Source organism: Clinocottus analis, unplaced genomic scaffold (genome assembly GCF_023055335.1).
Source record: "Clinocottus analis isolate CAN_PGR_092001 unplaced genomic scaffold, fCliAna1.0.p SCAF_26, whole genome shotgun sequence".
NCBI classification, from domain to species: domain Eukaryota; kingdom Metazoa; phylum Chordata; class Actinopteri; order Perciformes; family Cottidae; genus Clinocottus; species Clinocottus analis.
Window position 1 is genome coordinate 2,721,633 of NW_027175998.1, and position 24,695 is coordinate 2,746,327.

The following is a 24,695-nucleotide window of genomic DNA, read 5'->3' on the forward strand; positions in this document are numbered from 1 at the left end:
TCAGGAGGCCTTGGCGATGATGAGGATGCTCATGAGGAAGACCATGATGAAGAATATCCACATGAAAAACCTGTCCATCACCTTGGCGACCTTCTTCCACTCGGCGGCCTTGACGCAAGTGGCCCTCTGCTCGCGGAAGCAGTTGGCGATGTACTGGATGTTCTTCACCACCTGAGGACGAGACACGAGGACGAACCGTGAGCGAAGAAACTTTAGAGGAAGAGGGGTAATCGGATAAGCGGGGTGGGGAGGGGGGGGGGGGGGTGAGTGGGTAAACGGAGACGCACCTGTTTATGCTGGAGGCAGGGGCAGCAGCAGGGGCATGCTGGGACTTGTAGCTCCTCCGCGGGGTAGAGGAGCTGCTCCTTCGTTCCCCCGTTAAGTGTCTGGTGGGTCCGGGGACGAGGAAGGGCCTTGTAGTCCGGCTCGACCCTCCCGACGTGGTGGCAGCGCTGCGTGGGCTCTCGCCGCCCCTCGCCCCGCTCCATCCTGGCGGCGTGGCTGCCGCTGTTGTTGTACTGGTGGCGGCTATTGTTGGCATTGCCGTTGGCGTTGGCATTGGCGTTGCCGTTGGCCCGGCTTTTGTGATGCTTGACGTGATGACGCGCGCCGTGGCCGTTGCTGTACTTGTGCGGGCCGCCATCGTAGTCGTGCAAATGGCCGCCGTCGTCGTTCGCAGGTTCCTCCGGGTACAGCGGGGTCTTCTCGCTCTCCGGCGTGGTGCAGTTCTCCCCCACCTCGTAGACGAAGAAGATTTTGGACATGTAGTCGATGATGACCACTTTGGCCCAGTGGGGCACCGGCTTGGCCTCGGCGCCACAGAAATGAATGTTCATGATGAAGATGGTGAGCGACGTGGAGGCCGTGATCATAGTCATGGTGGCTATGTAGTACTTCCCTACAGGAGAGGGAAGTCAAGAGTATTAGACAGAGAAGTCAATCTGATGTTGAGGAAAATGCAGAGGATCGCAGAGAGAATAACTCAAACCTATGTAGGGCATGCTCTCTGCAGGAGGCATGCTCTCGGCCACCAACAACTGGAACACGGTGAGCGCCAGCAGCACCGTCACCCCGAGGGAGACCTTCTCCCCCGAGTCGGCCGGCAGGTAGAAGCCCAGCGGCGCCAGGAAGGAGATGAGGAAGCAGGGCAGGAGCAGGTTGAAGATGTAGAAAGAGGAGCGGCGCTTCAGGAGCAGGGTGTAGGTGATGTCGGTGTAAGGGTCGGAGCAGCAGCCGTACATCATGACGTTTCTGACGGCCGGCATGCCGTGACACACCCACTCCACGTTATCCACAAAGCTCGACAGGTCGGCGCTGTCCATCGCCAAACTGATGTCCACCTGGGCAGCGGGCGCAATGTCGTCGGTATCAGCACACGTGGAAATGTAAATGTGTGGATGTAGAAACTAACAAGCCCCTTACATACTGCTATCCAAAAAGTTATTTACTCTTTCCCATGTCAACGTCAGAGGACCGAGAGCCAATAACTGTCTCCAGTGGGCAAGAGGATGGCACATGACCTGTACTGATCACACTATATTATATTATAATTATGTTACTGATGACACCATACCTACTCTATTAGCAGGTTCAGTTCCAGAAAGAGAACTACACTAAAACCTACACAAAACAAATCACACACAAAAAACTTTCTCTGCCATCTCATTTACTTTTGTTTTTGGTCCTTAAAAGGTGAATATTTAAGCAATAAGGTACTAGAGGCAGCACTGTATCGTCAATAATGTACTGTTCAAGAGCGTTGTTGGGAAACAGCAGTAATGTCTACCTGAGCAGAGAATAAAGTAATCCGAGCTTCGTCGCTGGAGCCGGACTCTCATGATCTTGGTTTGGGTTTAATTTGTTTCCTGTTTTACTTTGAAGTTCCCGCCTCTTGTGGTTGTTTGACTTTCTGTCTTTGGGGTTTTTACCTTCTTTTTTCCTGTGGATCAGCTGGCTATATCTCTGCCCTACGACATCTTTACATTGCAACAGTTGGCGGTAACCTCTGGTTCTGTTGAGGGAAGCCAATGCGGAAGTGTCTCAAAACTTGCATTCTCTCTACTGACCAGCGGGGGGCGACTCCTCCGGTTGCAAAAAGAAGTCTGGTTGTATAGAAGTCTATGAGAAAATGACTCTAAATCTCTTGATTTATTTCCTCAGTACACATTATAACATGAGTTTATGGTCTCAATCTCTACTTTCAATTCTTCAATAAAGCAGGATGTTTATTTAGTAAATTACGGTCTATCTAGAGTCAAACAGACTATGCTTCAGGGCGGGCTTACTGTGATTGACAGGTCACAGCCGTAATCGACATCTACGTCCCTCCTCCATATTCCAATAATGGTCACTTCTGTTTATTGGTTGCAAAAAACAACAACATGGCGACGGCCGTAATCCAAGATGGCAACGACACAGTCTACCTCGAACCTTCATAACGGCGGTCCATAAACCGATGGGTGACGTCAACATGACGACGTTAACGTCTTACACACGGTCTGTGGCTGTGAGAGATCCTTGAAGCTTTTACAGGCTCCTTGATGGTCTTTAAACCAGAATATCAGCGGATTGGAACCAGACCGAAGCTGTGATCCCGTCTCATTCACGCGTCAGTCCCTGCTTAAACTCACCTGGTTGCCGTTGTAGGTCCAGGAGCCGAAGGTGAGCTTGCACTGCTGCCAGTCGAAGGGGAAGTAGGACACGTCCACCACACACGAGCTCTTCGTGATCGCCGGAGAGTCCCAGACGATCTCTCCGTTGTAACGCAGCTTCACATTCGTGCTGGATTCACCTGCAGACTCGTCGTCGGCTCTACGCACACACACAGAGGAGAGGACACACATGTCAGTCAGGTACACACACACACTGCTGCATCACAGGTGCAGTGTGAACTGTGTTACCGACTTGTTGTAAAGGACGATGTCAGGCTTCCAAACCAGATCGCTTGGGATGTTGATCATCTCAAGGTCATCGTAGTCCTCCTTGTTCCACTTCAGGTAGGCGTCATGCCAGGTCTGCCTGATCCACAGGTACGTGGTCAGCACCTGGTTCCTTTCATCCTGCGACATTTAAAGAGAGAGACGGGTCAAGTTAAAGGGCTGTTCCTAAAAAACTAAATCAAACAGACTGGATGCAGCCCCTTCTGGATCTCTAGGACTCAATGTGTTGGGAGCTGGACCTCTACTGCATCAAGTTTGACCTTTCTTTTTTTTATTTATCTTTCTTTTGCAAGTCTCTTACTTTATTAATGTACTGAAACCTCGGAGGATTGGTTCAAGTCTTTTCTGCATTGGACATAGAGTAGAACTTTAGCGTTAACGTATCTTCACTTATCTTCTTTATCAACATGGTTTTGTCAGTCTTTGTGTAGCTTTGCTACGTGTTACTTGACTGACTAAACTCTTTATTCTTATGTTTAATAAACAGTGTTTAAGCCTTTTTAAGGCCAGAGTAAGCCACCCCGCTAAGTCACTGATCCTATTGTCGAAATCTCCAAAAATGTATGCTGTTGATGTATTTTTTGCATTTGGGCTTGTGGGTCCTTTATTTAGGTGACGCGCGACGTGGGTGGTGCAATACTTTTTATACACATTTGTACTTTTTTTATTCCATCTGTATATTTGTTTAATTGTTTTTAATTTTGTTTTATTACTATTCTACTGTTTATTTTACTCAATATGTATTTACTGTGAGCCAGGCTGCTGTAATCCTGTTATTTCCCCACTGAGGGACCAATAAAGGATTATCTTATCTATATTCATAGGTCTGAATAACAAAAGAAAAGGTTGCCACCCAGCGTTTCCCAGCACAAATTGTATGAGCATGGCAATCTTGATACTGTGGTCGTTTTAATTGAACCATAAAGGACAAAAGCAATTTATATGTCTTCCTTTAAGCACCATAATCATTTGGGTTAAGCAGGGCATGCTTTAAGTGCTACCTACTTATTGACAGGTTGCAACGACCGCATTGTTTGGTCTAAGAGTTGTCTCTGTTTTCGTCTTCTAACTTTAACCCTTTGAGTCCATGAAAGTTAAATGTAACATTTTGGTCCCCTAAAAATGTCTTATTCAGTGTTCGGTTTGACTTCTACCTTCTCGTGTAATACTAGTTGCAAAAGAACAGCACTCCACACACCAACGGGCGAAGACACACCAACTACATCCACTTCTTACACACAGTCTACACCCTAAATCTACGCCGGGTCCCGACAGATATGACCTTTCCCTCTACTCACCATATCTTTGATCTGCGACAGGGTGATCTGCAGGGACACGTTGAGGACTTTGTCCGTGTCGTCCACTGGCCTCAGAGCGTTGGAGTAGTTTTCCATCAGGTCAGCCAGCAGTTTGCGGGCATAATGTCCCTGAGCCCCGTGGGACACTGAGGAGAAAAAGATGGTGGGTACGACACAGGAAATGTAGACAAAGGTCAGAGTGGCCTTCACGACCCCCAGTCAGATATAAACATCACGCAGAACTGACCTTGCACCAAAAGGCTGATCCAAACCACCAGCGCTGCCTTCCTCATTTCCAACCTGTCACGAAGCCGAGGGATGAATTATTCAGCGAAAGCGCTTTGCTGAGGCGGCCCGGGTCCAGATCCGGAGCATCACTCTGTGCTGACCTCGCTGCAGACGCTGCAGACGCCGAGCGAGACCACGGAGAACTCTCAGGGTCTCCCAGTACCACCGGTCAGAAGCTCTGAAGCCTTCGCCAGTTGTTGGTCACATTCGCCCGATGGTGAAGCTGACAGTCGGTGTGTGTGTGTGATCGCTGCTCTGGAACAGGACCTGGGGCTATCGCTCACACACACTCACACACACACACACACACACACACACACACACGCACGCAGGTACACTGCAGTATCACATAGCAAACACGTACTGGGGGAAATGTGATGCCTGCAGCACTACCTACTTGTGTACATGGCCACAACCAGCTGTACGACACACACACACACACACACACACACACACACACACACACACACACACACACACACATATGCTCACACTGAACCTTACTGCGTTACACAGCCAATGACATGTGTCAGTCACACACATACAGAGACACTTTCTTACCTGTGCTCGGGTCATTCAATATGAACACACGCAATTGTCATGACACATGTCATACACGCTGTCACGGCCGTGAACTTCACGCAGAGGCAGAATCAGGTGTGCACTGGTTGTAGGTCAGTGGTGAGAGGAGATTTCCTGCAGGCTGTTAAAGAGGTCACCAGAAACGGAGGCCAACTTCTTGACCTTTGCAGCAGTTGAGCACATACTTCTGTTTTTGACAACAATTGCCAATTCATTTATTGGGTCTTTTCCCCGAAGTTTCATTTGAGTGAGTGCTTGAAATGAAAGCACTTCAAAAGAGGCAGACAGGGTCTTCGTAGCTTACAGTAAATTTGAAAAACATCAGTCAGAAATGTCCCTGACATCGTTCGACTGTTATTCTGCAGAGTATTGCTCGTAGTGATATGATGTGTTAATGTGTCACTGAGTTTCTGTGGTACTGAGCTCGCATATGACAGGTGTTTCCTGTGTGCGCTTGTGTGTGTGCGCTTGTGTGTGTGTGTGTGTGTGTGTGTGTGTGTCGGATAAGGAAGAAAGTGTGAAATAGTGTCAAGAGTAAAAAAAAAAGGAGCTTTTGTAAATCATTTCAAATCATCTCTGTGTTCCTGTGCAGGGTTACATGTGTGTTTCATTCTGTGTGTGCGTGTGCGTGTGTGTGTGTGTGTGTGTGTGTGTGTGTGTGTGTGTGTGTGTGTGTGTGTGTGTGTGGTAACACGAGAGAGAGGGAGAGAGGTAGAGAGAGAAAGAGAGCTAAGCAGACAGTGTAAATGTGTATTTGTATGTTAATATGATGTAAGCTCTGTGCAAAGTGAGTATCTGGTGAATAAATGTGGTTGTGTGCGTCGGAGGCGTGCGCGTCGGTGTTTTGCATTAAACGGGAAGAGAGGGGCTGAAGGGGAAAAGAGAGTGGGAGCTTCAGAGGGTGAGACAGTGAGAGACACAGAAAGTAGAAAGAGAAGCCTTGAAATAACTGCTGAGGAAGTGTGTGTGTGTGTGTGTGTGTGTGTGTGTGTGTGTGTGTGTGCGTGTGTGAGTGTGTGTGTGTGATCAGGCACTTTATGCACAGTACTGAGCAGGCGGTGGAGTGAAGTACTCGTACCTTTTGAGTGGCGTGGAATAAATTTGTTACAAATAAAAGAAAATATATTTTACTCGAGTCAGAGAACAAAGAAAAACACTTAAAATACCAAAAGTGTTTTAAAAAGCCCTCATTATGCACAATGGCTCAGAAGAATTCAAACCTTTCATTGTTGGATTGTACTTATTGCCGCATTGACATAACGGTGGGGATGATTCTCATAATACTTCAGACACTGCGAGGGAACGTGCACATTTATTCCCAGATATCAAAAAGGTGGCATCTCATCCAAATAATACACTGTAACATATTCATTAACAGTATTCTACATAATTGATTAGTAAATATCACAAAAAAATTAAAGCACCTTAATTATGGTACTTAAGTAAATGTACTTAGTAACCTCCCACCAGAAGTGTGTCAGAACAGCCTGCACTGAGTTCTCCCTGTACAGTGTGTGCGTGTGTGTGCGTGTGTGTGTGTGTGTGTGTGTGTGTGTGTGGGATAAGACATTGTGGTAGTTGTGGGAGAGAGAGAGAGAGAGAGAGAGAGAGAGAGAGAGAGAGAGAGAGAGAGAGAGATGTGGTCCCAGCAGTCAGTCAAACTAACATGTTAAACTCTCAAAGCGTTTCTCTTTGTCACTCACGTGAAGCTCAAACTTTACCGACAGCATTGTGAAATAAACGCATTACTGGATTATATGTAATGAAGTCAACAAGACAGCTGCTTTGTGAATTAATCTGTTCACACTCAGGGTGTCTAGTTGGCGTCCTCAGCAGTTTGTGACGGACAATGTTGAAGTTCATTGGAGTAAAATAAGAGCTATCGTAGGTTATCACCTCCAACACTCACATGGTTCTTTAATGTGCTGCAAGGTTCTGTATTATACACATTCTTTTGGTGTGTGTGTGTGTGTGTGTGTGTGGTTAAGTGTTTCTCAGCTTATCCTTGAAAAGCCTGTACAGCACCTCTCATCCTCAGCGACTATGAACACCACATGAGACGGAGACATGTAGAGAAAGAGCGGGAGAAAAGTGTGTTTGTGTGTTTGTGTGTGTGTGTGTGTGTGTGTGTGTGTGTGCTATACATTGTTACACTTGCTACGTGTCAGCACATAATGTCTGACAGCAGAGGAAATAGTTACTCTGATACATGTCCTAAACACGTGTGATCACAATTAGAGTCATTCATTGTAGAAAATGTTCATGAACATCTAACACAACGTGTAGATTTTTGATATTACACTTATTGAAAACATGGCCGGTGTGTCTGCTGGCGGCTTTCTGGAGAACGGCTCACACAAACGGCTTCACGCTCAACGCTGCTCTCCTCTCTCTCTCTCTTTGATCGGCCACTCGGGGCCAGAAACACTCACCGGTTCACCAAAGGGGGGAGGGGGGCAGACTTTGCCGTGAGTTAAGGTAAGCCACTACCTGGGGGCCCATTAGAGGGCCTCAAGCTGCCATATGATGTTTAGATATGAAAATAATTTAATATTCATTAAATAGTCATTCATATTTTAACTTCCCTGCAATAGCATTCAGTTATTTATAAACCCCGGAGCACTTAAACAATATGCAACTCAGCCGTAAAGCTACTTCCAGCGTGAACACTTCAGAGGAAAACACTGAAGCGCTGCCTTTACATGAGAAATGTCACTGGTTACGTTGCAGATTTAAATCAAAGTCAAAATATTATAAATTATTGTTCATGAAACTATCCAGCATTATGTAAGAATCCAAAGCTACACCTTGAAACCGGTGTCAAGAAAATTCAGTAAAGTCCTCTATTTTACTTGTGAACGTGAGACCTGTGCGGCTGTGATAGTTTCTCTACTTCTAGTTATTAAATTTAGGATTATTTTTTGACATCTTCTGCCACTGCAGAAACCAACGTTCCCATTTAGAGAAAAGTGAAACAAGGCAGCGTTTGCCTGGGACCCCTCAAATCACCAAACGCGCCCCTAAGAAAACACACCCGGGTCGGTGTTGCTCAAGGTCACAAACAGGTCAAAAAGTTATTTCCAAACATGTCGAATATTAGTCGTTCGCTTTGACTAAACCTTATGAAGTTATGAGTTAAAAATTGAAAATTCAACAAAGCACTTCACGTGAAAACTCACATATGTGAAGACAGACATTACCTGCCTTATAGCTGGAGTACGATACTCTATAAAGTTGTTTATTTAAAGTGGCCATAACTATATGAGACTGCGCAGACAAAGCACACATACAAAGTCTTTAACTTTCTTCTCGATCAGACAAAGTGGAAGTCAAGAAAAGGCTGCTTTCATATCGAACGTGCACCTTTCAACTTCTAATTCAAACCTGCAAACTCTCTCCCAAAGAGCAGATGACAAAGCCACGACAGGAGGAAAATAACGAGACATAAGTCAAACATTCGTAGATGGTTTAGCAGTCTTTTATTTGCTGTTTTTATAAATTAAACAATACTGTCTCAATGTGTTGCATCCTTAGGTTCAATTTATGGACAAGACACAGAGGGATTAGATGTCTTTATATCGTTCTCATTTTCTCTAAAAGAAAGAATACAGTTAAATAAAAACAAATACAATTCACACATAAATCCACAGTTGCCTCTAACATGTGACATATGGTTTAAATAAAAGATGTCTGATAATTGTGATGTTTCATGTCACTTTACTTTATTATAGTTGTTTTTTTTAAAACTTTTTTCTTTGGATCCTCCACTAATAGAAATAATATATAAAATAAATGTAGCAATTATCTCACGTATATCAATACAATTGTTTTATCAATGTTTACAAAACAAAATGTTAAGACTGTGTTGATTGTTAGTCAAATTCTTTATCACGAAAATGTAACGTCTGAGTCAACATTTCAAAGAATAAAAATACGTATCTTGCAAATAGATTTTACATTTTATAAACGTGTGTATATATATATGTATATATATGTATATGTATATATATATATATGTATATATATATATATATAGTATATGTATATATATATATGTATATATATATATGCATATATATATATATATGTATACATATACGTTTATATAAAATGCATCTAGAGAAGCGTAAAGAGCTCTTTTACCGCCTGACGGTTCATTTCCTGGTCTGATGAAATAAGATCCTCTTTGGAGCAATAATCAAGACTATACATTATGTGTGGAGCTCCATGCACCACATGCATGGACCCCTTGGGCTTATGTTGAAGAGTTTAAATCATTATTGACAACAAGCACTCAACATTATTTACTTATGTCATATTCGTTACATTTCAGGAGGATAAACGGTTTGAGTTCAAGAAATCTGTAAAAAGCTTATGCAACTGCAAAACCCAGTTGTGTCATTTTTTCTGTGGTAATGAAGGCGCTTATTCATTGAACGCTGCGATTCAAAACTTAATTTGCTGATCCAACCGCAAACTGAGATATCAGGATGTGTCCCTCTTTGAGCGATGACGTGCACCTTTAATGAAGCTTTACGTGCTTTATTCTTCACGGCGAAAGTTCTTCATGGAGAATTTCTGAAAGACGAAACGTCTCCGATGCCCCGTTTTAAAATCCCACCATGTGTCGCGCTGCGGTTCACTTCACAGACGGATCAGAAGAATCGACGTTATTTTCTGCCGTCTCTTTCTGGATCACACCAAAGTCGAAATTCTCCTTTAAATGTGGTGCAAGTTTTGAGTCTTTTAGTTCAAGAAAAACAACCACACGTATGTGAGAAGAAAACAGCTTTGGGCCTCCTGCCGAGTCTGAACAGCATGCTTAGGACATATTATGTCAAAAGTCACCCCAAGAAGGCTCTGGCTCCCTGGCTCCCTGGTTCCCGCCAAGACAAGGTCAAAGGTCAAAAGACTTTGCACTGGTTGATGCTGAACATCCGCCGCCTGGCTCGTTTCCTGGCCTGGGTCACGACCGTCCGCACTGCATACTCAAACACCTGCTGCACGCCGCGGTTACCCAAGGACGAGCACTCCAGGTAGCCTTTGGCGTGAACGTCGTGAGCCAGGCGCCTCCCCTCCGCCGCCGAGATGCAGCTGCCCCGGTGCACCCCCGCCTCCCGCAGGTCCGTCTGCGTGGCCACGATCAACACCGGCACCTTGGGCAGGTGCTCCCGGACCTCGGCGATCCACTTGTTGTGGACGCTCGCCATTGAGTTGGGGTTGGCCACGGAGTAGCAGACGAGGACGACGTCGGCCTGCTGGTAGGACCTCGGGCGGATCTGTCGGAAGTTGTCGTTGCCCGCCGTGTCCCACAGCCCCAGGCTGATCTGGACCCCGTCCATGTACACCTCCACCCCCGTGTTCTCGAACACCGTGGGCTTGTAGGTGTCCGGGAAGGTCTCTGAGGTGAAGCGGACCAGCAGCGCCGTCTTGCCCACGGCGCTATCCCCGACCAGGACGCACTTCACCGACATCTCCTCCATGTCGTTCATGGCCGCCTTCGATGGGTGTCTGTTTTGGGGGTTTCAGGTGTCTCAGAGGTCTCAGGGGTCGTCACTCTTTTTGGAGCTTCAGAGGGTTCGCCAGGTAGTCGACGGCGGCCGATCAGTCCTCAGTGTGTGCTGTGCTTCCGTGTTCAAGCGGTCGTTTTCAAGGCCGATAGTAACTCCATTCCTGGAGATCTCAGCGGTGACCTGACCTAGGACGTCTTTCTCAAACGTCTCTGATATGGAGTAGGCCTCGCGTTAACGTCTTCGGTCTCCAGGCCCCCTCGTCTCGCCTCGCTGGTTCCGGGTCTCCGCCGTCGGTCCTCCGGCCGTCATTCTGTCCAAAGACGCCGGCCCTCTCAGAGATGAGGGAGGGGAATCTACTGAGGAAGAGAGGACATGTCACCAACGAGAAGTCCATCTGTCGGATATTCCTCACACAGCTCAATGTTGAAGCGCAGCGCGGCTCTTAATACGTTCTGCATGACAAACAAGATGTCTGTTAAAGAGTCCACCGCGAGAGTACAGCGTGTGGAAGATTACGTCAAAGTTTCCCTTTTTGTGACAGCGTGTCTTACGTTTAGTGCAAAAAGGAAAATGTAAAGTGCCGATTAAATACGGAAGTAAGGATTGTGTATTTGGGTGTGACCCAGCATTCACAGCTTGATCCCGAAGATTCAAACATTTATTTACAATAAATCTGTATTTGCTAAATTATCAAGACTCATACAGAAATATATATTTATATAACATGCCTTTCACCGATTGTTCTCATGTGTCTCCCTCTTAACCAGCTCACCATAAACGGACATCTGAGGGGAAGAGGATGTCTCCGTGGGTCACTGTGCAATATCGTGGCATTATATGCACACTGGGACTTTTTCTAATTTTCGATCAACAAAATCTGCTGATGCTTTTCGACGATGACTTCTCTGTCGCATTGAATGACCAGTTGATTGTAAGCTGTGTTACAGCGTCAGAAATAACAAAGTCCCAACCTCAAAACCACCTGCCATGACAAAGATGGAAAGACCAGTATCGCATAATCGGGACACGTCAATCAGTGTGTTTTTTAATTTTATTAACCAATTAAACTTTCAAAATAATCTCTCACAAAAGTCGTCACTCTCAGCCTTTTGTTAAATAATAAAGGAACATTAACAATAAATGAGGTTTTAAAACCCTCAGTGAAGCCAATTCACTGAAGAAGATTAAACTCTTCTTACTTCTTTTGGTTTACATGTAATCAAATATTTCTTTACTCATTAAGAATGATCTTTTTGATCGATTAAAGATCTCACTCAAAATGTTTTTAATAGGTTTACAGTTGAATTAAGTTTAGGGTTTTGCCACCATTTTAATGAGTTTTAACTAAACGTCCAAATATCATAGAATATAATGGACTTGTAAGATTAGCAACACAGTGTTGTATCAAGACAAAGAACAATATAATTACCTTTCTTGTCAGTCTTCTCGATCTTCAACGGGCGGATGCCAGCTGCCGCCTTCACGGCCCGAAAACCAAAGGCTTTTTAAACTCCAGAAACGATTTGTTTTTACTAATTATCTGCCAAACTGAATACCCTCAAATGCTATTAAAAAAATCTGAATTAATTAGAACACAGAGATGAAATATTTTGGCACCTTCATGACAACGCCGAGGTTAGTAGTTAAGCAAAGGAGGGAAGCGAAAGAGTACGAGAGAGAAGAAAAGTAAAACACATCCGCTAGCTGAGAGTGAGGAGGTGGGACTCGCTTTCTGCTTGCCTCCCCCACTGCAGCTGTGCGTTTGTACCATATTATCAGGCATTTCACACAGCAGCAGAGCTCCCAGGTGGTTCAGATAAAATATATTTTGATCTTAACCACCTCTGTGTTGGTACACGGAGAGAGCTGTGTGATCAGAAGTGGACCAACTCCCACTCAAGATACGATGCTCTGTATCTCTAACTCACTTAATGGGGGTTCGCCGATTTTATACAGGTGGCAACTTTTGGTTCTGCCGAGTGAAGCCACTGCAGAAGTGTTTTAAAACTTGCATTCTCTCTAATGGCCATCAGGGGGCGAATTCCCTGATTGTATAGAAGTCTATGAGAAGATTATTCTACTTCTCTCTTGATGTATGTGTGTGTTGCCGGTCCCCACAAAGATGCGTGTGTGGATATGGGAACTGTAGACCGAGAGGCATCCATTTTGTTCATCCATAGCCCATAAAATATTGTCTTTATGGTCATTTCTGGGCTTTTCTTTCACCTCAATCATCAGGTTCAGCAAACAGTAGTAAATGATGGTCCGTTTATAGTCAAATAGATCATAAAGCAGGTTTTGGGGCGGGGCCTCTGTGATTGACAGGTCGCCGTCGCTCCCAGAGCCGTACACAGCGTCTCTGTGGCCTCTTTACTCCAAGTATGGTAAAAACTAAGTTGTTGGGGAGAACTAGCCTGCAACAACTTCTGTGTTTTGTCGCCCAACCAAATCTGAGGACCTGCCTCAAGTGATGTCATTCGAGTAAGCGTCGGCTGGGTCTGAAGATTACGTAAGTTTGAAAGTCAAACACAATCTGTTAGCGAGGCGTCGGACAGACGTGAGTTCACCAGACTAGGTGACCAGCTCTGGTCCAGCAGGCTACGTTAGCCGCTACTAGATTCAAACACCCGCAACTCATTCCAAACTGTCAGCGACCGAGTTGCACTATGGGTAATGTTGGCGCCAGGTGGGGAAGAAGGAAGAATATGTAGAATGAAAAAAAAAAAGGATTTGGTTTTGCTGCCGTGAAGAATTTTGACCAAAAAAAACAGTTTTAACCAATACAATGTTAAATCTGTGGAGTATTATTTTACATGTATTGTTCTCTGGTTCTTGTCCCAAATATATTGTTCGTCAACAGTCATGTTAATAAATCCCCTATGCATTTTATTTTACAAGTGAATAGCTCATGATCTGCTACATGTGCCATAAACACAACAGTCATGCTCTTCCCCTCCGCTACATCCCAGCCACATGGATACATGACGTTCCCAAAACGCATTAGTCCAGTAACATAAATCCGCCAAAGGGATTATACATTTTTGCCCCAGTGAGAGATCTTTGTTTTTAAATCTGGCTTCATACTACTGTCTACATGTTGGAGAAGCTATGAAACAATAGCTATCATTTGTCGAACACAAACTCTTTGTATTGACTTGTAGAAAACATTATTGTAAATCAGCATCACTTCAACTTTATAAAAAAGGCACCATTGTACATGATATAACCCACAAACTGTCTTTTGATACGCAGACGAATATGTAACAACAAACTGGTTTTGTAACAGTTTGTTTTGTTGTTATATTTTCCACTATGACATATGCATCGCCATAAACACACACAAGTCTTAAACTGTAAACAAATAGTAGTTTATTCCACCATACAATATTCCCTGTTAAATATTTTAACAAATTATTAGAAAAATACAATTTGTGGTGAAAACAATTATGTACACTCAGTAAAAAATCATCAACATTGTCTATGCACGTTTATGAAAAATCTCTCTCTCAGGAGCCGTTTTAAACCTACAAAAATAGTGTAGAAACCTGAGGATTAAAGGATTTGGCACAGTAGGTAAAAAAGAAAGCCAGCAGGAAACGTCTGGAGGCGATCGACTGGCCTCGAGAGAGACAACCTAACAATGTTTAGTCTTTTACCTGAGTTTGAATATTAATATATGAGTATTAAGTGAATGAACAGTTGGAGTGTGTTGCTGAGGCGGCTGCTAAGAAAAGAGGCCGATCACGGCAGAACTCACAGAGCAGTGTGTTCAGCCTTTTTATTGGCCTTTTGATCATCTGAAGAGTTTCAGGTTCACCTCCTGTCTGAGAGAGACGCACTGTAACCCGACAAGCAAGAGAAACAAAAAACCTATCTCTCCTCCTACTTAGCATCTGGTTTGGTGGCAAGCCTCCAAGCAGAGATCATGCAATCTTGATCCATTCAAAGTTTTCCTAAAATCACATTATGTCTCAAACATGACTCCGCGTCTGTGAATGTAAGAAAGATTAAATATCGTCTTGTTTCAACACAAAGCCTTCAAAACACAGCAGTTTCTTTTCTCAATCGTACTGTAGATTAAAATGTAGATAAAATAATATGTCACGCTATAAAACTTTTTTACATTTTCAATGTACATACATTCTGGCTTCACAGTTGCATAAAAAACTATTTTATGTTCCATGCCTACAGAGTTATCTTTTATAAACACAATATAAAAACAATCTAAATTAAGATTTGAACTAAAATGCCCCTCAATTTAAAAGAATGGATTACACGACTGCTGAATAAAAAAAGAGACCGGATGAGTGTGTACCGTATACTGTAGTATGTGGCAGTGAGAGTGTGTGTGTGTGTGTGTGTGTGTGTGTGTGTATGGTCCTCCATAGCAGCTTTAGCTCGACTCCAGTAAACCAGGTTCTTCTCACTTCAAAGAGACCAACACGAGACCTGGCTTTGGCTCAGTGAACCTGAGAGATCAAGAGATAAGAGAGAAAAGGTGGGTAACGATGTACATGTTGCGCATGAGCGTGTGTGCGCCCGTGTGTGCGCCTGTGTGTGTGTGTGTGCGTGCATACCGATAGTGTTTGTTGGTGAGGTAGTCTATAACGGCGGGGCGGATGCGGGCCACGCCCCCCTGGCTGTGGTTCCCTCTTCCTGTGATGACAGAGAGCTGAGGTCGACACAGACCCTGCTCAAAGTCTACAGAGGAACGGGCCGGAGAAGACAGAACACAATCAAGTTAACGTGTTAGATGTTCTGATCCCTCGCAGGATTCAGATGTGCACCATGCAACTGCGTCGGCGTAACAGACACGAAAACAAAGATGGCGGCAGCCATATTTTTTTTCATTTGGTGTAAAACCAATTGTTTTATGGTCGTTTCTGATTGTTTTTTGTGACCACTGTCTTTCCTGATTTGGTGTTTAGTAACACAGCTGAGAGTAAAGTGAGTGTGTACAGTACGGCGTAGTGCTCGTCACCTGTGGTTTTGTCCTGTAAAACCTGGGCCAGATGCTGCAGGGCTTCATCGACATGCAGCCCATGGAGGTCCAGGATGTTGCTGGGCAGCAGCGATGAGTTGACCCGCTCAAAGATCTGGACTGCCGCGCGGTGATTGGCTTCACGCATCCGCTGGCCGTGCAGGTGTCCCTACAAAAGAGACGACGCAAACTCCTTTAGTGCAATGCCCCACGCAGCCTCGTCAGTTTGCTTTCCTTTCTTTCTTTGTTACCTAAAATGTCCTGTTTGTTTGTGTTGTTTGCTTTGTTTTCCCATTTTTGTTCTGCTCTGTTTGTCATTGTCTCTTGTCCGTAATGTAAAGCATCTTTGCATATCTAGAAAAGCGCTATACACTATTAATATTAGATTGAGCGTAGATTTGTTTATTTATAAAAAAGAAAAGCTGAACTTTTAAAATAAACATATTAAATAAAAACTGTTTACAGGTGAAATTAATACATGGAGACATTCAAGCTTCTCACCTGCTGCGCGTAAAATGAGGCCACTTCTTTGCGACCTTGCTTGTAGGCCTCGGCCGCCTTGGAGAAACACTCAAGCTGTCGGCCCTTCTGTTGTTGGGCCTCGGCCCTGAAGTCCTCGTACTCTGGGTCCTCTGTATCCTGATAGTCGGGTACGGCCGACTCCGGGGGCTTCTGTCTCTGACAAATACAAAAATGAACAAGATAAATAAGAGATGTATGTAACGGAAACACTGAATTTAGAAAAAGAGAACGGCGAGGCAACTGAATGAAGCTGCAGCGGTCAAGAGATAGATGTCATACACAAGACTACATAGTGTGTGAGTCTGTCCATACCTTCTCCCTCTCCTTGCTGGCTGCTCTGAGGTGGTCGGAGCGAGGAGCCTCCGGGGCGATCACCGTCTTGACGGGCTCCTCCTCCAGCAGAGAGCGGAGAAAGAGCTCCGTCTGGGTCAGGCTGTAGCTGCGCGAGGAGAAACACGGACACATGCGTTTTTTGCTTGCTGTAGGAAACTGAAAAAGAATTGCCCGTTTGCATTATCAATTATCAAAGTCTCTGTCCACTAAATCAAGGGAGTACAGTTCACTTACTTGTTGTCTCTGAAGATGTCCTGGAGGAAATGCCTGTCAATGGTCGGGAAGAGGGAGAACAGCTGGTTCTCCTTCAACAGGGCGGCTCCATCGCGCCGGTCCAGGTCCACGCGACTTTGTCTAGTCTGAGAGAAAGGAGGTCGTGGACGTGTGGCTGTGCAGAGAGAGAGGGGGAAACTGAGAGATGTATGGATACTTACTTTTTCCACGTTGTGCTGCAACGCCTGCTCCTCTTTGATGATGTCTCTGAGAGACACGTGGGGTTGCGGCACGTTCCAGTGGTCCATGAAAGGCATCCGACCCCGGGCCTCCTGCTGGCTGTCCGGAGACGCGCGACCTTCCGCGCTCGTCGGGAAACGCGCCGACTGCGTCCGATCTCGTGATCCGGGTCGAGCCCCCTGTGACTCGCCCCAGTGGACTGAACCTACACAGCCATTCAAAAAGGGTTAGGAAACCAAATGTGAAATGTAAAGTAAAACATGCATGCAACACAGTATTGATTATATGCTGAGCAAAAAGATATGCTGCCAGTACCATAGAATGATGCTCCATGGATCTTAAAAAGGAACATTGTGTCTCATTTAGGGTGTCTATCATCAATAATAATGTGTATAAGTATGTTTTCTTTATAGTATTAAAACCGGAAGTTAAGAATTGCTGTGTCTTTGTTACCTTAGATTGAGCCATCCGCCTCTCTTCACAGAGCCGGCAGCCATGTTTCTGCAGCTAGATGCCGCCAAACCCTACACACACTGCACCGTCCAGTTTGTGTCTAAGTGTGTTTGTGTGTGCATGTTTGTTTGTGGACTTACTCTCCTGAAGCAGGTGAAAGGAAAGAGTTGCTTGTCTCTGCTTTTCCTGTAGAACAGCATTCACAGTCAAATGAACAAATTGGAGACCCACTCACAGTACATCTTGGTAGTATCAGTGCTGGTTCATAAGCATCCTAAACATATTGATTGTTGTCGCTTTGGAGGAGCTCACCTGGACGGTTTCCTTCCACTTCTGGTGGAGCAGTTTGGCGAGACTCAGGTCCATCTGCACTGCGTAGTCATCAGCGGAGCATGCACCTGAATATTGTGGACCGGAGAGGTTATTTTCAGTCTTCACTGGCACTGACACTGTGAGGACTGTGTGGTCGTCCGAGTATTAAATGCGTTTGAAAAGAATATTCCTCAGTGTGGCGCCTGTGTGTTGGTTACCTGCGTCGGCGCCGACGGGGCCGAACAGTTCAATGAGCTGCAGCGCCACTTCAGTGGGTAGTTTCAGCTCCACGCTCTGGATGTCCAGGTGTTGGCTCCTCCTCTCCTCCGCTTGCCTCCTTCCGGCCCGCTCCTCCTCCTCCCTCTGATCTCTCTCCATCTCATCCAGCTCGGCCTGCAGCAGCCGGTGGACCTCGTCGATGCTGGCGATCTCCTCCTCCATCTCAACTCTGGACTCCTCGATTATCACGGCATCGTCGAAGCTTCCACCCCAAGCAAAGGATTCTGGGGGAGCTGCACAAGGCCCACTTGAATCCCCTTGAGCGGTTTTTGTCTGAAGATGATCTGTGTTTCCAACTGGACCAGCGGCACCTTCAAACATTCGCATGTTGCTATTGTCGGCGCTCTCGTCCGACTCACTGACTGCAGACCTTTGAGTCACCTCCTCAAACCCAGCTGGCTCTCCCTGTGGCCGACCTTCGGGGCAATGCGCAACTGGAACGTTAGGACGCAACCTGGTCCCTTCAAGTTTCCCTAAAGCTTCACACAGACCGGACACGTTCCGCTCACCAGCAACCTCTTCGTCCTCCACCTCCTCTTCCTCCTCCCCCCCGTCGTCCTCTCTGAAGAACCTCTCTCCAGAGTCCAGCAGCAGGTTGGTCGTCCACTCGAGGTCCTGCTGGCATTTGTCATACAGATCTTCCAGCGTGTCAAAACTAACCAGTTTGAAGTGGCGGCTGAGGATGCGCAGGCTCTCCAGGCGATCTTGAGTCGCCCCGAGCTCCTTCTCCTCCACCTGCGTGCCCTTCTCGTGCGCCACGTGGTAGGGCACCTCCCTGCGGGTGGACGGGTGCACTGCGACCGCCGCCGAGACGGCAGAGGACAGCTCCGGCACAAAGCGGGAGGAGTTGCCGCACAGGACCGCGAGGCCTCCGGGGTGGCCGCACGCAGCGGGGTGGCCTCGCCGATTGAGACGCCAGAGAAAGGCAAAGTCTTGAGGGTCCGTCTGGGTGGGGCTGCCTGTGTCCGCCGGGGGAAGCGGGGATGGGGGCTGCGGGCGTGCGTCGGATCTGGACGGGTCGAGGTCGGGTTTAAGGCCACGATCAGGTTCCACGCCTGCGTTGGTGCTATTCTGAATACTGGACACGCTTTGGGCGGCGCTATTGGGACATTCGAAAGAAGTCTGTGAGGGAGCAGGGCAGTTTTGAGTGAAAGTGAGCGCCAGTTTGCACTGTTTCCCCGATCTACGACCCTGCCGATGCCTTCTCTCCTGACTGCCTCCACTCAAGGCACTGCTTTCGGCCTCCGCAGAGCTCTCCCACGCAGGACTCGCCTCGCTAACGAGACTCCCATCAGCTTTAGCCTCTCTGCCGTCCTCCGTCCTGTCTGCATCAGTGTGACCAGCGGCCTCTGCATTTTCGGAGACGACTAGCGGATCAGCAGTAAGAGCCGAGATGGTATTCGTTGGGTCGGTCAATTTCAAATCCGCGGATTCGCTGCAGATCTCTAACACGTGATCCTTTCCTCCTGTGGTGCGTCTCATTGCGATTCCCTCCCAGCCACTAATTCTGGATTCTCTGACCTGAGAGTCAGCTGCCTTCCAGTCCAACACGCAGTCGGGTAGCTCACCTCTGTTGCTGTTAACCGCCTCCTCCTCTTTTTTCTCCAGTTCATCCCCAGAGCTCTGGGAAAGCGAAGACAAACGGGAAGAGCCCGTCTGAATGTCGGCGGCTACCGTCTGAATGAGATCCAGAAACTTCTGAAACTCCGTCACGTCGGGTCCCGGCTGCAGCTTCGCTTTATTTTTGTCAGCGTCAAGACGTGCGTCTTCATCTTCCTTCCCGCTTCCGTCTTCATGCCCTTCACTTCTCCTCACCAGCTGCTGCTGCTCGAGGGACGCTCCACAAGTCCAATCTCCTACAAAATCCAACATCTGGGACCGTCCCTCTTCTTCCTCATCCCTCGCCACCTCACTTCCTTCTGCCTTCTTCGCCTCGTCGTCTGATTGGTTAGTGTCTTTCACCAGATCGGATTTGTCGAAACAAGACCTCCTGCTCGGCCTCTCTCTCCGCACTCTTTGTGCAGTGGACTCTGAGAAAGCCTCGGGCATCTCTTCCCCGCGAGGGTCTTCACTCATCACTGACTCCACAATACAGTCCGGGATTCTCGGATCTCCTATTGGACGATTCAGGTCTAGGTGGGCGTCTAACTCAGAATCTAATTCGCCCAAATCCATGTCATCAACCATGTCGGACATAACGGGGTTTTCCGTGAGAGTTCCAGTGAGTTGAAAATTGAGCGACTCCGTGGATTTGTGGTTGCCGTCTTCCAGCATTTCCGCTTCAGTACAACGGCCAAAAGATGACACGTCAGGGAGGGAGGAGTACAGCTGAGGGCGGGATTTCTTCCATCCCTCAGCCAATCCAGGTAGCCCGACAAGGTCAGGACCAGGTGTTTCAGAAGTCACAAGCCTGTAGAAAACCGGAGAGGTATGTTGGGTAAGATAGCTTTTGATGGAAGCACAATCGCCCAATGATGATATTCATTTATTAATTTGATTTATCTTCACCCAAAATGTTTTTAACAGATAATATTACACCTTCTGTGGATTTATATTTTTAAAAAAAAAGAATAATCATTTGTAATGTTTCTAAAAACTATTTTTTATTAGTTTTTAAATGTTCATTTATTACATGATTATCCAGGGATCATGATTCCCAACTGGGGAACTTCCTTATGGACACGCAATGTGATGCAAAGCAGATGTCCCGACCAAAGACCGTACATAAGTAGAGGGGCGGAGTCATCGCGACGACACACATTGGTTTGTGGACTGACGCTTTTAGAAGCCTCGAGTTCGGCCGGTGACACGAGAGGGTGGAGCAAAGTACAACCGAACGCTGAGTAAGACATCCGTCAGTGAAAACTCACGGCGAGCCGCTGTCCTCCAGAAGAAGCTGCCGTTTCATCTCAGGCATCTGCGAACCCATGATGGACTTGATCGTGACGAAGCGCTCGCAGTAATCGAGCATGCGTCGGATTTTTTCCACCGGCACATTGTGTTTGGTGCGTCTGAGTACGCACATGGAGACAAACACAAACAAAACAGACATGAGTAGTCTCCAACAGCTCTCCACGTACAAAACAATATTCAGTTGACATTCTACGTTAAAAACAAATGCTAATATGAGTCTCTCTCTCACCTCTGCAGTTCTCTGGGCTTGTTCTTCCACCACGTGTCCGGCTCTCGAAACAGCACCTTGTATTCATGTTTCAGTGCCTAGAACAATTCAGAACATAGTCATGTGTACGACGTCCATAAACAACATAGCAAGATATTTAGGAACAAAATGCTTCTGCTACTGTTAATACATAAGGAGGTTTTATTTTTATGTGTGGGGGTGGACGAAGCACTACAGCCAAATCAGTTAGCCACATGACCTCCGAGTGCCCGTGCTTCATGTATACGGAGCAAGCTTACTGACCTGAGCCACGTATGGTTTCATCTCCCAGCCCTGCATGTTGGTATTGTCAATGATGATGGGGTTGGCAGCCCTCTCAAACGCCTCCCTGGCTGTAAGGGGAGTGAGGTTGGCACGAGAGACACAAAACACTTTACTTTTAAGGGAATGGCAATCAATTATACTGATGGAAAAATATTTTTAAAAGATTGCCTTTTGACTTGCATCACTTCTTATCAGAACTTTGTGTGTGTGTGTGTGTGTGTGTGTGTGTGTGTGTGTGTATTACCTTGCTTGTGGTTCCACTCATGAGCCTCCCCAAGAGCAGCAGGGTCAAACTGATAAACTCCATTGTGAGTGAAGTAATTGTCCGTGCTCAGTATAACTCCCCCTGGGTTGTGCTCTAATAAAGCTCTGCAGAGAGAGAGAGAGAGAGAGAGAGAGAGAGAGAGAGAGAGAGAGAGAGAGAGAGAGAGAGAGAGAGAGAGACACAGACACACACAAACACGTTTTGTTTAGCAAATCATCTGACTTTTAAAAAGCACTACACAAAGAGAGGTTGTAATATGAACACTGGCTACTGTGCTAAACAAACCTGCTGGCAAGTAGGCGAGTGAACAAACAACTCTTTTCATTGCAAACATGTGTACTTCAGACTATTTACAACTGGTTGCTGGCACTGGCACTTACAAATGACAAGTTCGTATAACATTTAAACCATAGTGGTTAACATTTGTACCTCTTAAACTAAGATTAAAAAAACTACCTTTTTTTGTCTCTTTACTAAATGTAACAAAACATTAGCAACATGAAAGATGTTAAAGACCTTTTAAAAACACAAGTTACAAAGTATTTAAAAGAAAGACGTAAATGTTCCAAAGAAAACCAACCAAAGATTTGCACTTGTTGGACCTCTGAGACTTTTCAGGAGTTACGCTATAAACAGTTATAACCTCTATTTTAAGCCTCTACCTTGGCAGAGCCTGGAGTCCCTGCTGTAAAAAACTTTTGTTTTGCAATAAATGTCAATTAACATTTGTTTCTTATTCCATTTGCAAGTATTCCAACATTCTTGCCTTGCCAAGGTCGACTTGCCAGATCCTGGAGCACCGCGGAGCAGCACGAGGACCTTCCCTTCCAAACGAAGCCTGCTGTGCTGGGATGAAGGATGCTGGGTGGGAGGATGCGGGACGGCAGGTATGGTCCAGGACTTTGGAATGGTAGCAGCAGGTCTGAGAGGTGCCCGGGTGACCGGGCCGTGACTCGGCCAGGGAGAGGCCAGCCTGGGTTGGCAGGACCAGGAGAACGGCATCCGAACCACGGGGGTAACAAAGGTCGGCCCCTGGTTTCCGTGGACTCGGGAAGAAAACATGGGTGCCTGCGTGTTCCAGGGAAAAGACATGTGGCCATGCGGCTCCTGATTCCACGCGGTCGCCTTGGATCGCGCTCCGCCGACCATCGCTTCAGAGGGCACGACCCCAGCCTCGCCTGACGGAGCAAGTGACTGGTCTTGCAGCTTTTTATACGCCTGGAAGGCAGAGGGACGCCCAGAAGTTGCCAGGTCCAAAGGAGGCTTCGGCTTGTCTTCAGGCGACTCGGCCATCAAGTGCGCAAAATCCACCGCTGACTGCTGCCGCTGCTGCTCAACATCACTCAAGATGTTGTCTTCCCAAACGCTGACTCGGTCAAGCGGAGAGGAAGTTCCTCGGAAATGCTCTACAGATCCAGTTCGCAGGCTGGCCTGAACCAGCTCAGGGAGGACCTGCTGTTGGAACGGCGGCAGAGGAAGAGCAGGGAGGGACACACCACCGGATAAATACTGGCTGCTGCGGCGCTCTTCCTCGTCGCCTCGCCGGGCAGTTAGTGCCTGTAGCTCCTGGTCAACGAGCAGGTCCAGCTCCTCTGTCAGGAGGCTGGTGAGAGGAGGAGAGGGGGACAGCTGGGATGGTCTTGAGGAGTCTGGTCCATGTCCAGAGGAGCGGCGTGGGCTGAGCAGGGCCGCGGCAGTGCGCTCGAAGCCGGAGACAAGGGAAGGTGCGGGGCCTGCGACCTCAGCAGCCTTAGAAAGCTCCAAGAGGGAGTCCATTGCATTTTCAACTAGAACACCAAAAGAAACCACAGACACACGAAAAAAAGAAAAGAGTGGGTCAATTATCAAGTCGTGGTTCAATGTTTCAATACATTGGGAGAGAAAGGAGGAAAAACAAAATGCTTCAAAAATATTTTTTAAAAGCCAAACAAGTTTTACCACAGCAATGCTATTAGCACTACACATATGTATATAAATATATGTATGTATGTGTGTGTATATATATATATATATATATATATATATATATATATATATATATATATATATATATATATATATATATATATATAATTTTGTTTTGTACACACACGCGCACACACACACACACACACACCACACACAGGTGGAGGGTGCGTGGGTTGCTGAACCAAGAAATTTCGATGACGGCTGGTACTGTCTATAATAATAATAGTAATAATAGTAATAATAATAATAATAATAATACACCTGGGACCTCCATTATACAGTGAGCTCATGCAGTAAAATGCTGTAAGAAGTACACAGCTAGCAAGCTACACCAAATAGCATTCCTACGAGTCACACACACACACACACACACACACACACACACACACACACACACAACAGGTTGGACAAGTGTCTTCTGTGCTTAGTGCTAACATCACCTTTAAAATCGGACTCGGACAGCACGATGTATATAACTTCGGGGTCCAGGTGCGAGAACATCTCCTGCATGCTCTTGACGATGTTCTCCTTGACGGAGCTGGGGAGCGAGGTGCTGGCTGGAAAGTTGTTCGCCATGGCACCGTCAAATCCCGCCGGTGGTCGGTAACCCCTGTTGTAGCCGAGGCTTCCCGGCTCTGGCGACCCGGCGGGAACTCTGCCCGGGCTCTGGCCGCTCTTCTTTCTGCGGGGCATTCCGTGGTCGGGCTGTAGCCGCCGGTTGTTCTCATTAGCGGCTACACGGAGCTAACTAAGTAGGGGGCGGCTAGGAGCTGAAAACATGCTTCTGCGGCGTCGGTTCGAGTAACCAAAGCGCGACAACTCCAGGTTGTGATATCTGACAGCACTCCAAGCGGTGGAAACCTCCGACTGTACGCGAGTACGCCAGAGTACGCCAGAATCTGACCAAGTTCGCCACAGAGGTCAAAACCGGAAATGAAGGCGGTGACGTCAAAATAAAAGTTTGTCCCGTCACATGATTGAGATTTGAAATTGTTCCTGGCCTTTCTGATTAATCTCAGAATGTATGTGCATTCAACTGCAGCAATGTCTCAATGAAAAACCAC

The 24,695-nt window shown here is 46.5% G+C and overlaps 3 protein-coding genes across 3 annotated transcripts; all 3 read right to left on the minus strand.

The window, feature by feature from the left end:
- Nucleotides 1-4,530, minus strand: chrna9a (cholinergic receptor, nicotinic, alpha 9a). Its single transcript, XM_068592080.1, has 7 exons — nucleotides 4,485-4,530; nucleotides 4,238-4,383; nucleotides 2,905-3,059; nucleotides 2,631-2,811; nucleotides 989-1,340; nucleotides 288-898; nucleotides 1-171 (listed from the first exon to the last, which is right to left on the minus strand). The coding sequence occupies exons 1-7, from the start codon at nucleotides 4,528-4,530 to the stop codon at nucleotides 1-3; spliced, it is 1,662 nt and encodes a 553-aa protein (XP_068448181.1).
- Nucleotides 4,531-10,011: 5,481 nt separating this feature from the next.
- On the minus strand, nucleotides 10,012-10,599 carry rhoh (ras homolog family member H). Its single transcript, XM_068592101.1, has one exon. The coding sequence runs from the start codon at nucleotides 10,597-10,599 to the stop codon at nucleotides 10,012-10,014; it is 588 nt and encodes a 195-aa protein (XP_068448202.1).
- Nucleotides 10,600-14,005: 3,406 nt separating this feature from the next.
- Nucleotides 14,006-24,621, minus strand: n4bp2 (NEDD4 binding protein 2). The gene is made up of 16 exons (XM_068592087.1): nucleotides 24,072-24,621; nucleotides 22,430-23,450; nucleotides 21,643-21,767; nucleotides 21,378-21,466; nucleotides 21,096-21,172; nucleotides 20,824-20,964; nucleotides 17,893-20,363; nucleotides 17,675-17,760; nucleotides 17,503-17,548; nucleotides 16,891-17,114; nucleotides 16,691-16,815; nucleotides 16,436-16,562; nucleotides 16,103-16,279; nucleotides 15,602-15,770; nucleotides 15,198-15,321; nucleotides 14,006-15,089 (listed from the first exon to the last, which is right to left on the minus strand). Exons 1-16 carry the CDS (start codon nucleotides 24,322-24,324, stop codon nucleotides 15,044-15,046), a joined length of 5,301 nt encoding a protein of 1,766 aa, XP_068448188.1. The 5' UTR covers nucleotides 24,325-24,621; the 3' UTR covers nucleotides 14,006-15,043.
- Between the last annotated feature and the right edge of the window lie 74 nt (nucleotides 24,622-24,695).

What these genes read in the sequence shown, in the direction of transcription:
- chrna9a (XM_068592080.1), bottom strand. Translation starts at nt 4,530, where the DNA reads ATGAGGAAGGCAGCGCTGGTGGTTTGGATCAGCCTTTTGGTGCAAG. An exon ending in GATCAGCCTTTTGGTGCAAG is followed by an intron (nt 4,384 to 4,484) that starts GTCAGTTCTGCG and finishes TTTTCTCCTCAG; the next exon opens with TGTCCCACGGGGCTCAGGGA. An exon ending in GACATCGTCCTTTACAACAA is followed by an intron (nt 2,812 to 2,904) that starts GTCGGTAACACA and finishes GTGTGTGCGTAG; the next exon opens with AGCCGACGACGAGTCTGCAG.
- rhoh (XM_068592101.1), bottom strand. Translation starts at nt 10,599, where the DNA reads ATGAACGACATGGAGGAGATGTCGGTGAAGTGCGTCCTGGTCGGGGAT.
- n4bp2 (XM_068592087.1), bottom strand. Translation starts at nt 24,324, where the DNA reads ATGCCCCGCAGAAAGAAGAGCGGCCAGAGCCCGGGCAGAGTTCCCGCC. An exon ending in GTCCGAGTCCGATTTTAAAG is followed by an intron (nt 23,451 to 24,071) that starts GTGATGTTAGCA and finishes TTGGTGTTCTAG; the next exon opens with TTGAAAATGCAATGGACTCC. An exon ending in AGTGGAAGGAAACCGTCCAG is followed by an intron (nt 17,549 to 17,674) that starts GTGAGCTCCTCC and finishes GCTGTTCTACAG; the next exon opens with GAAAAGCAGAGACAAGCAAC.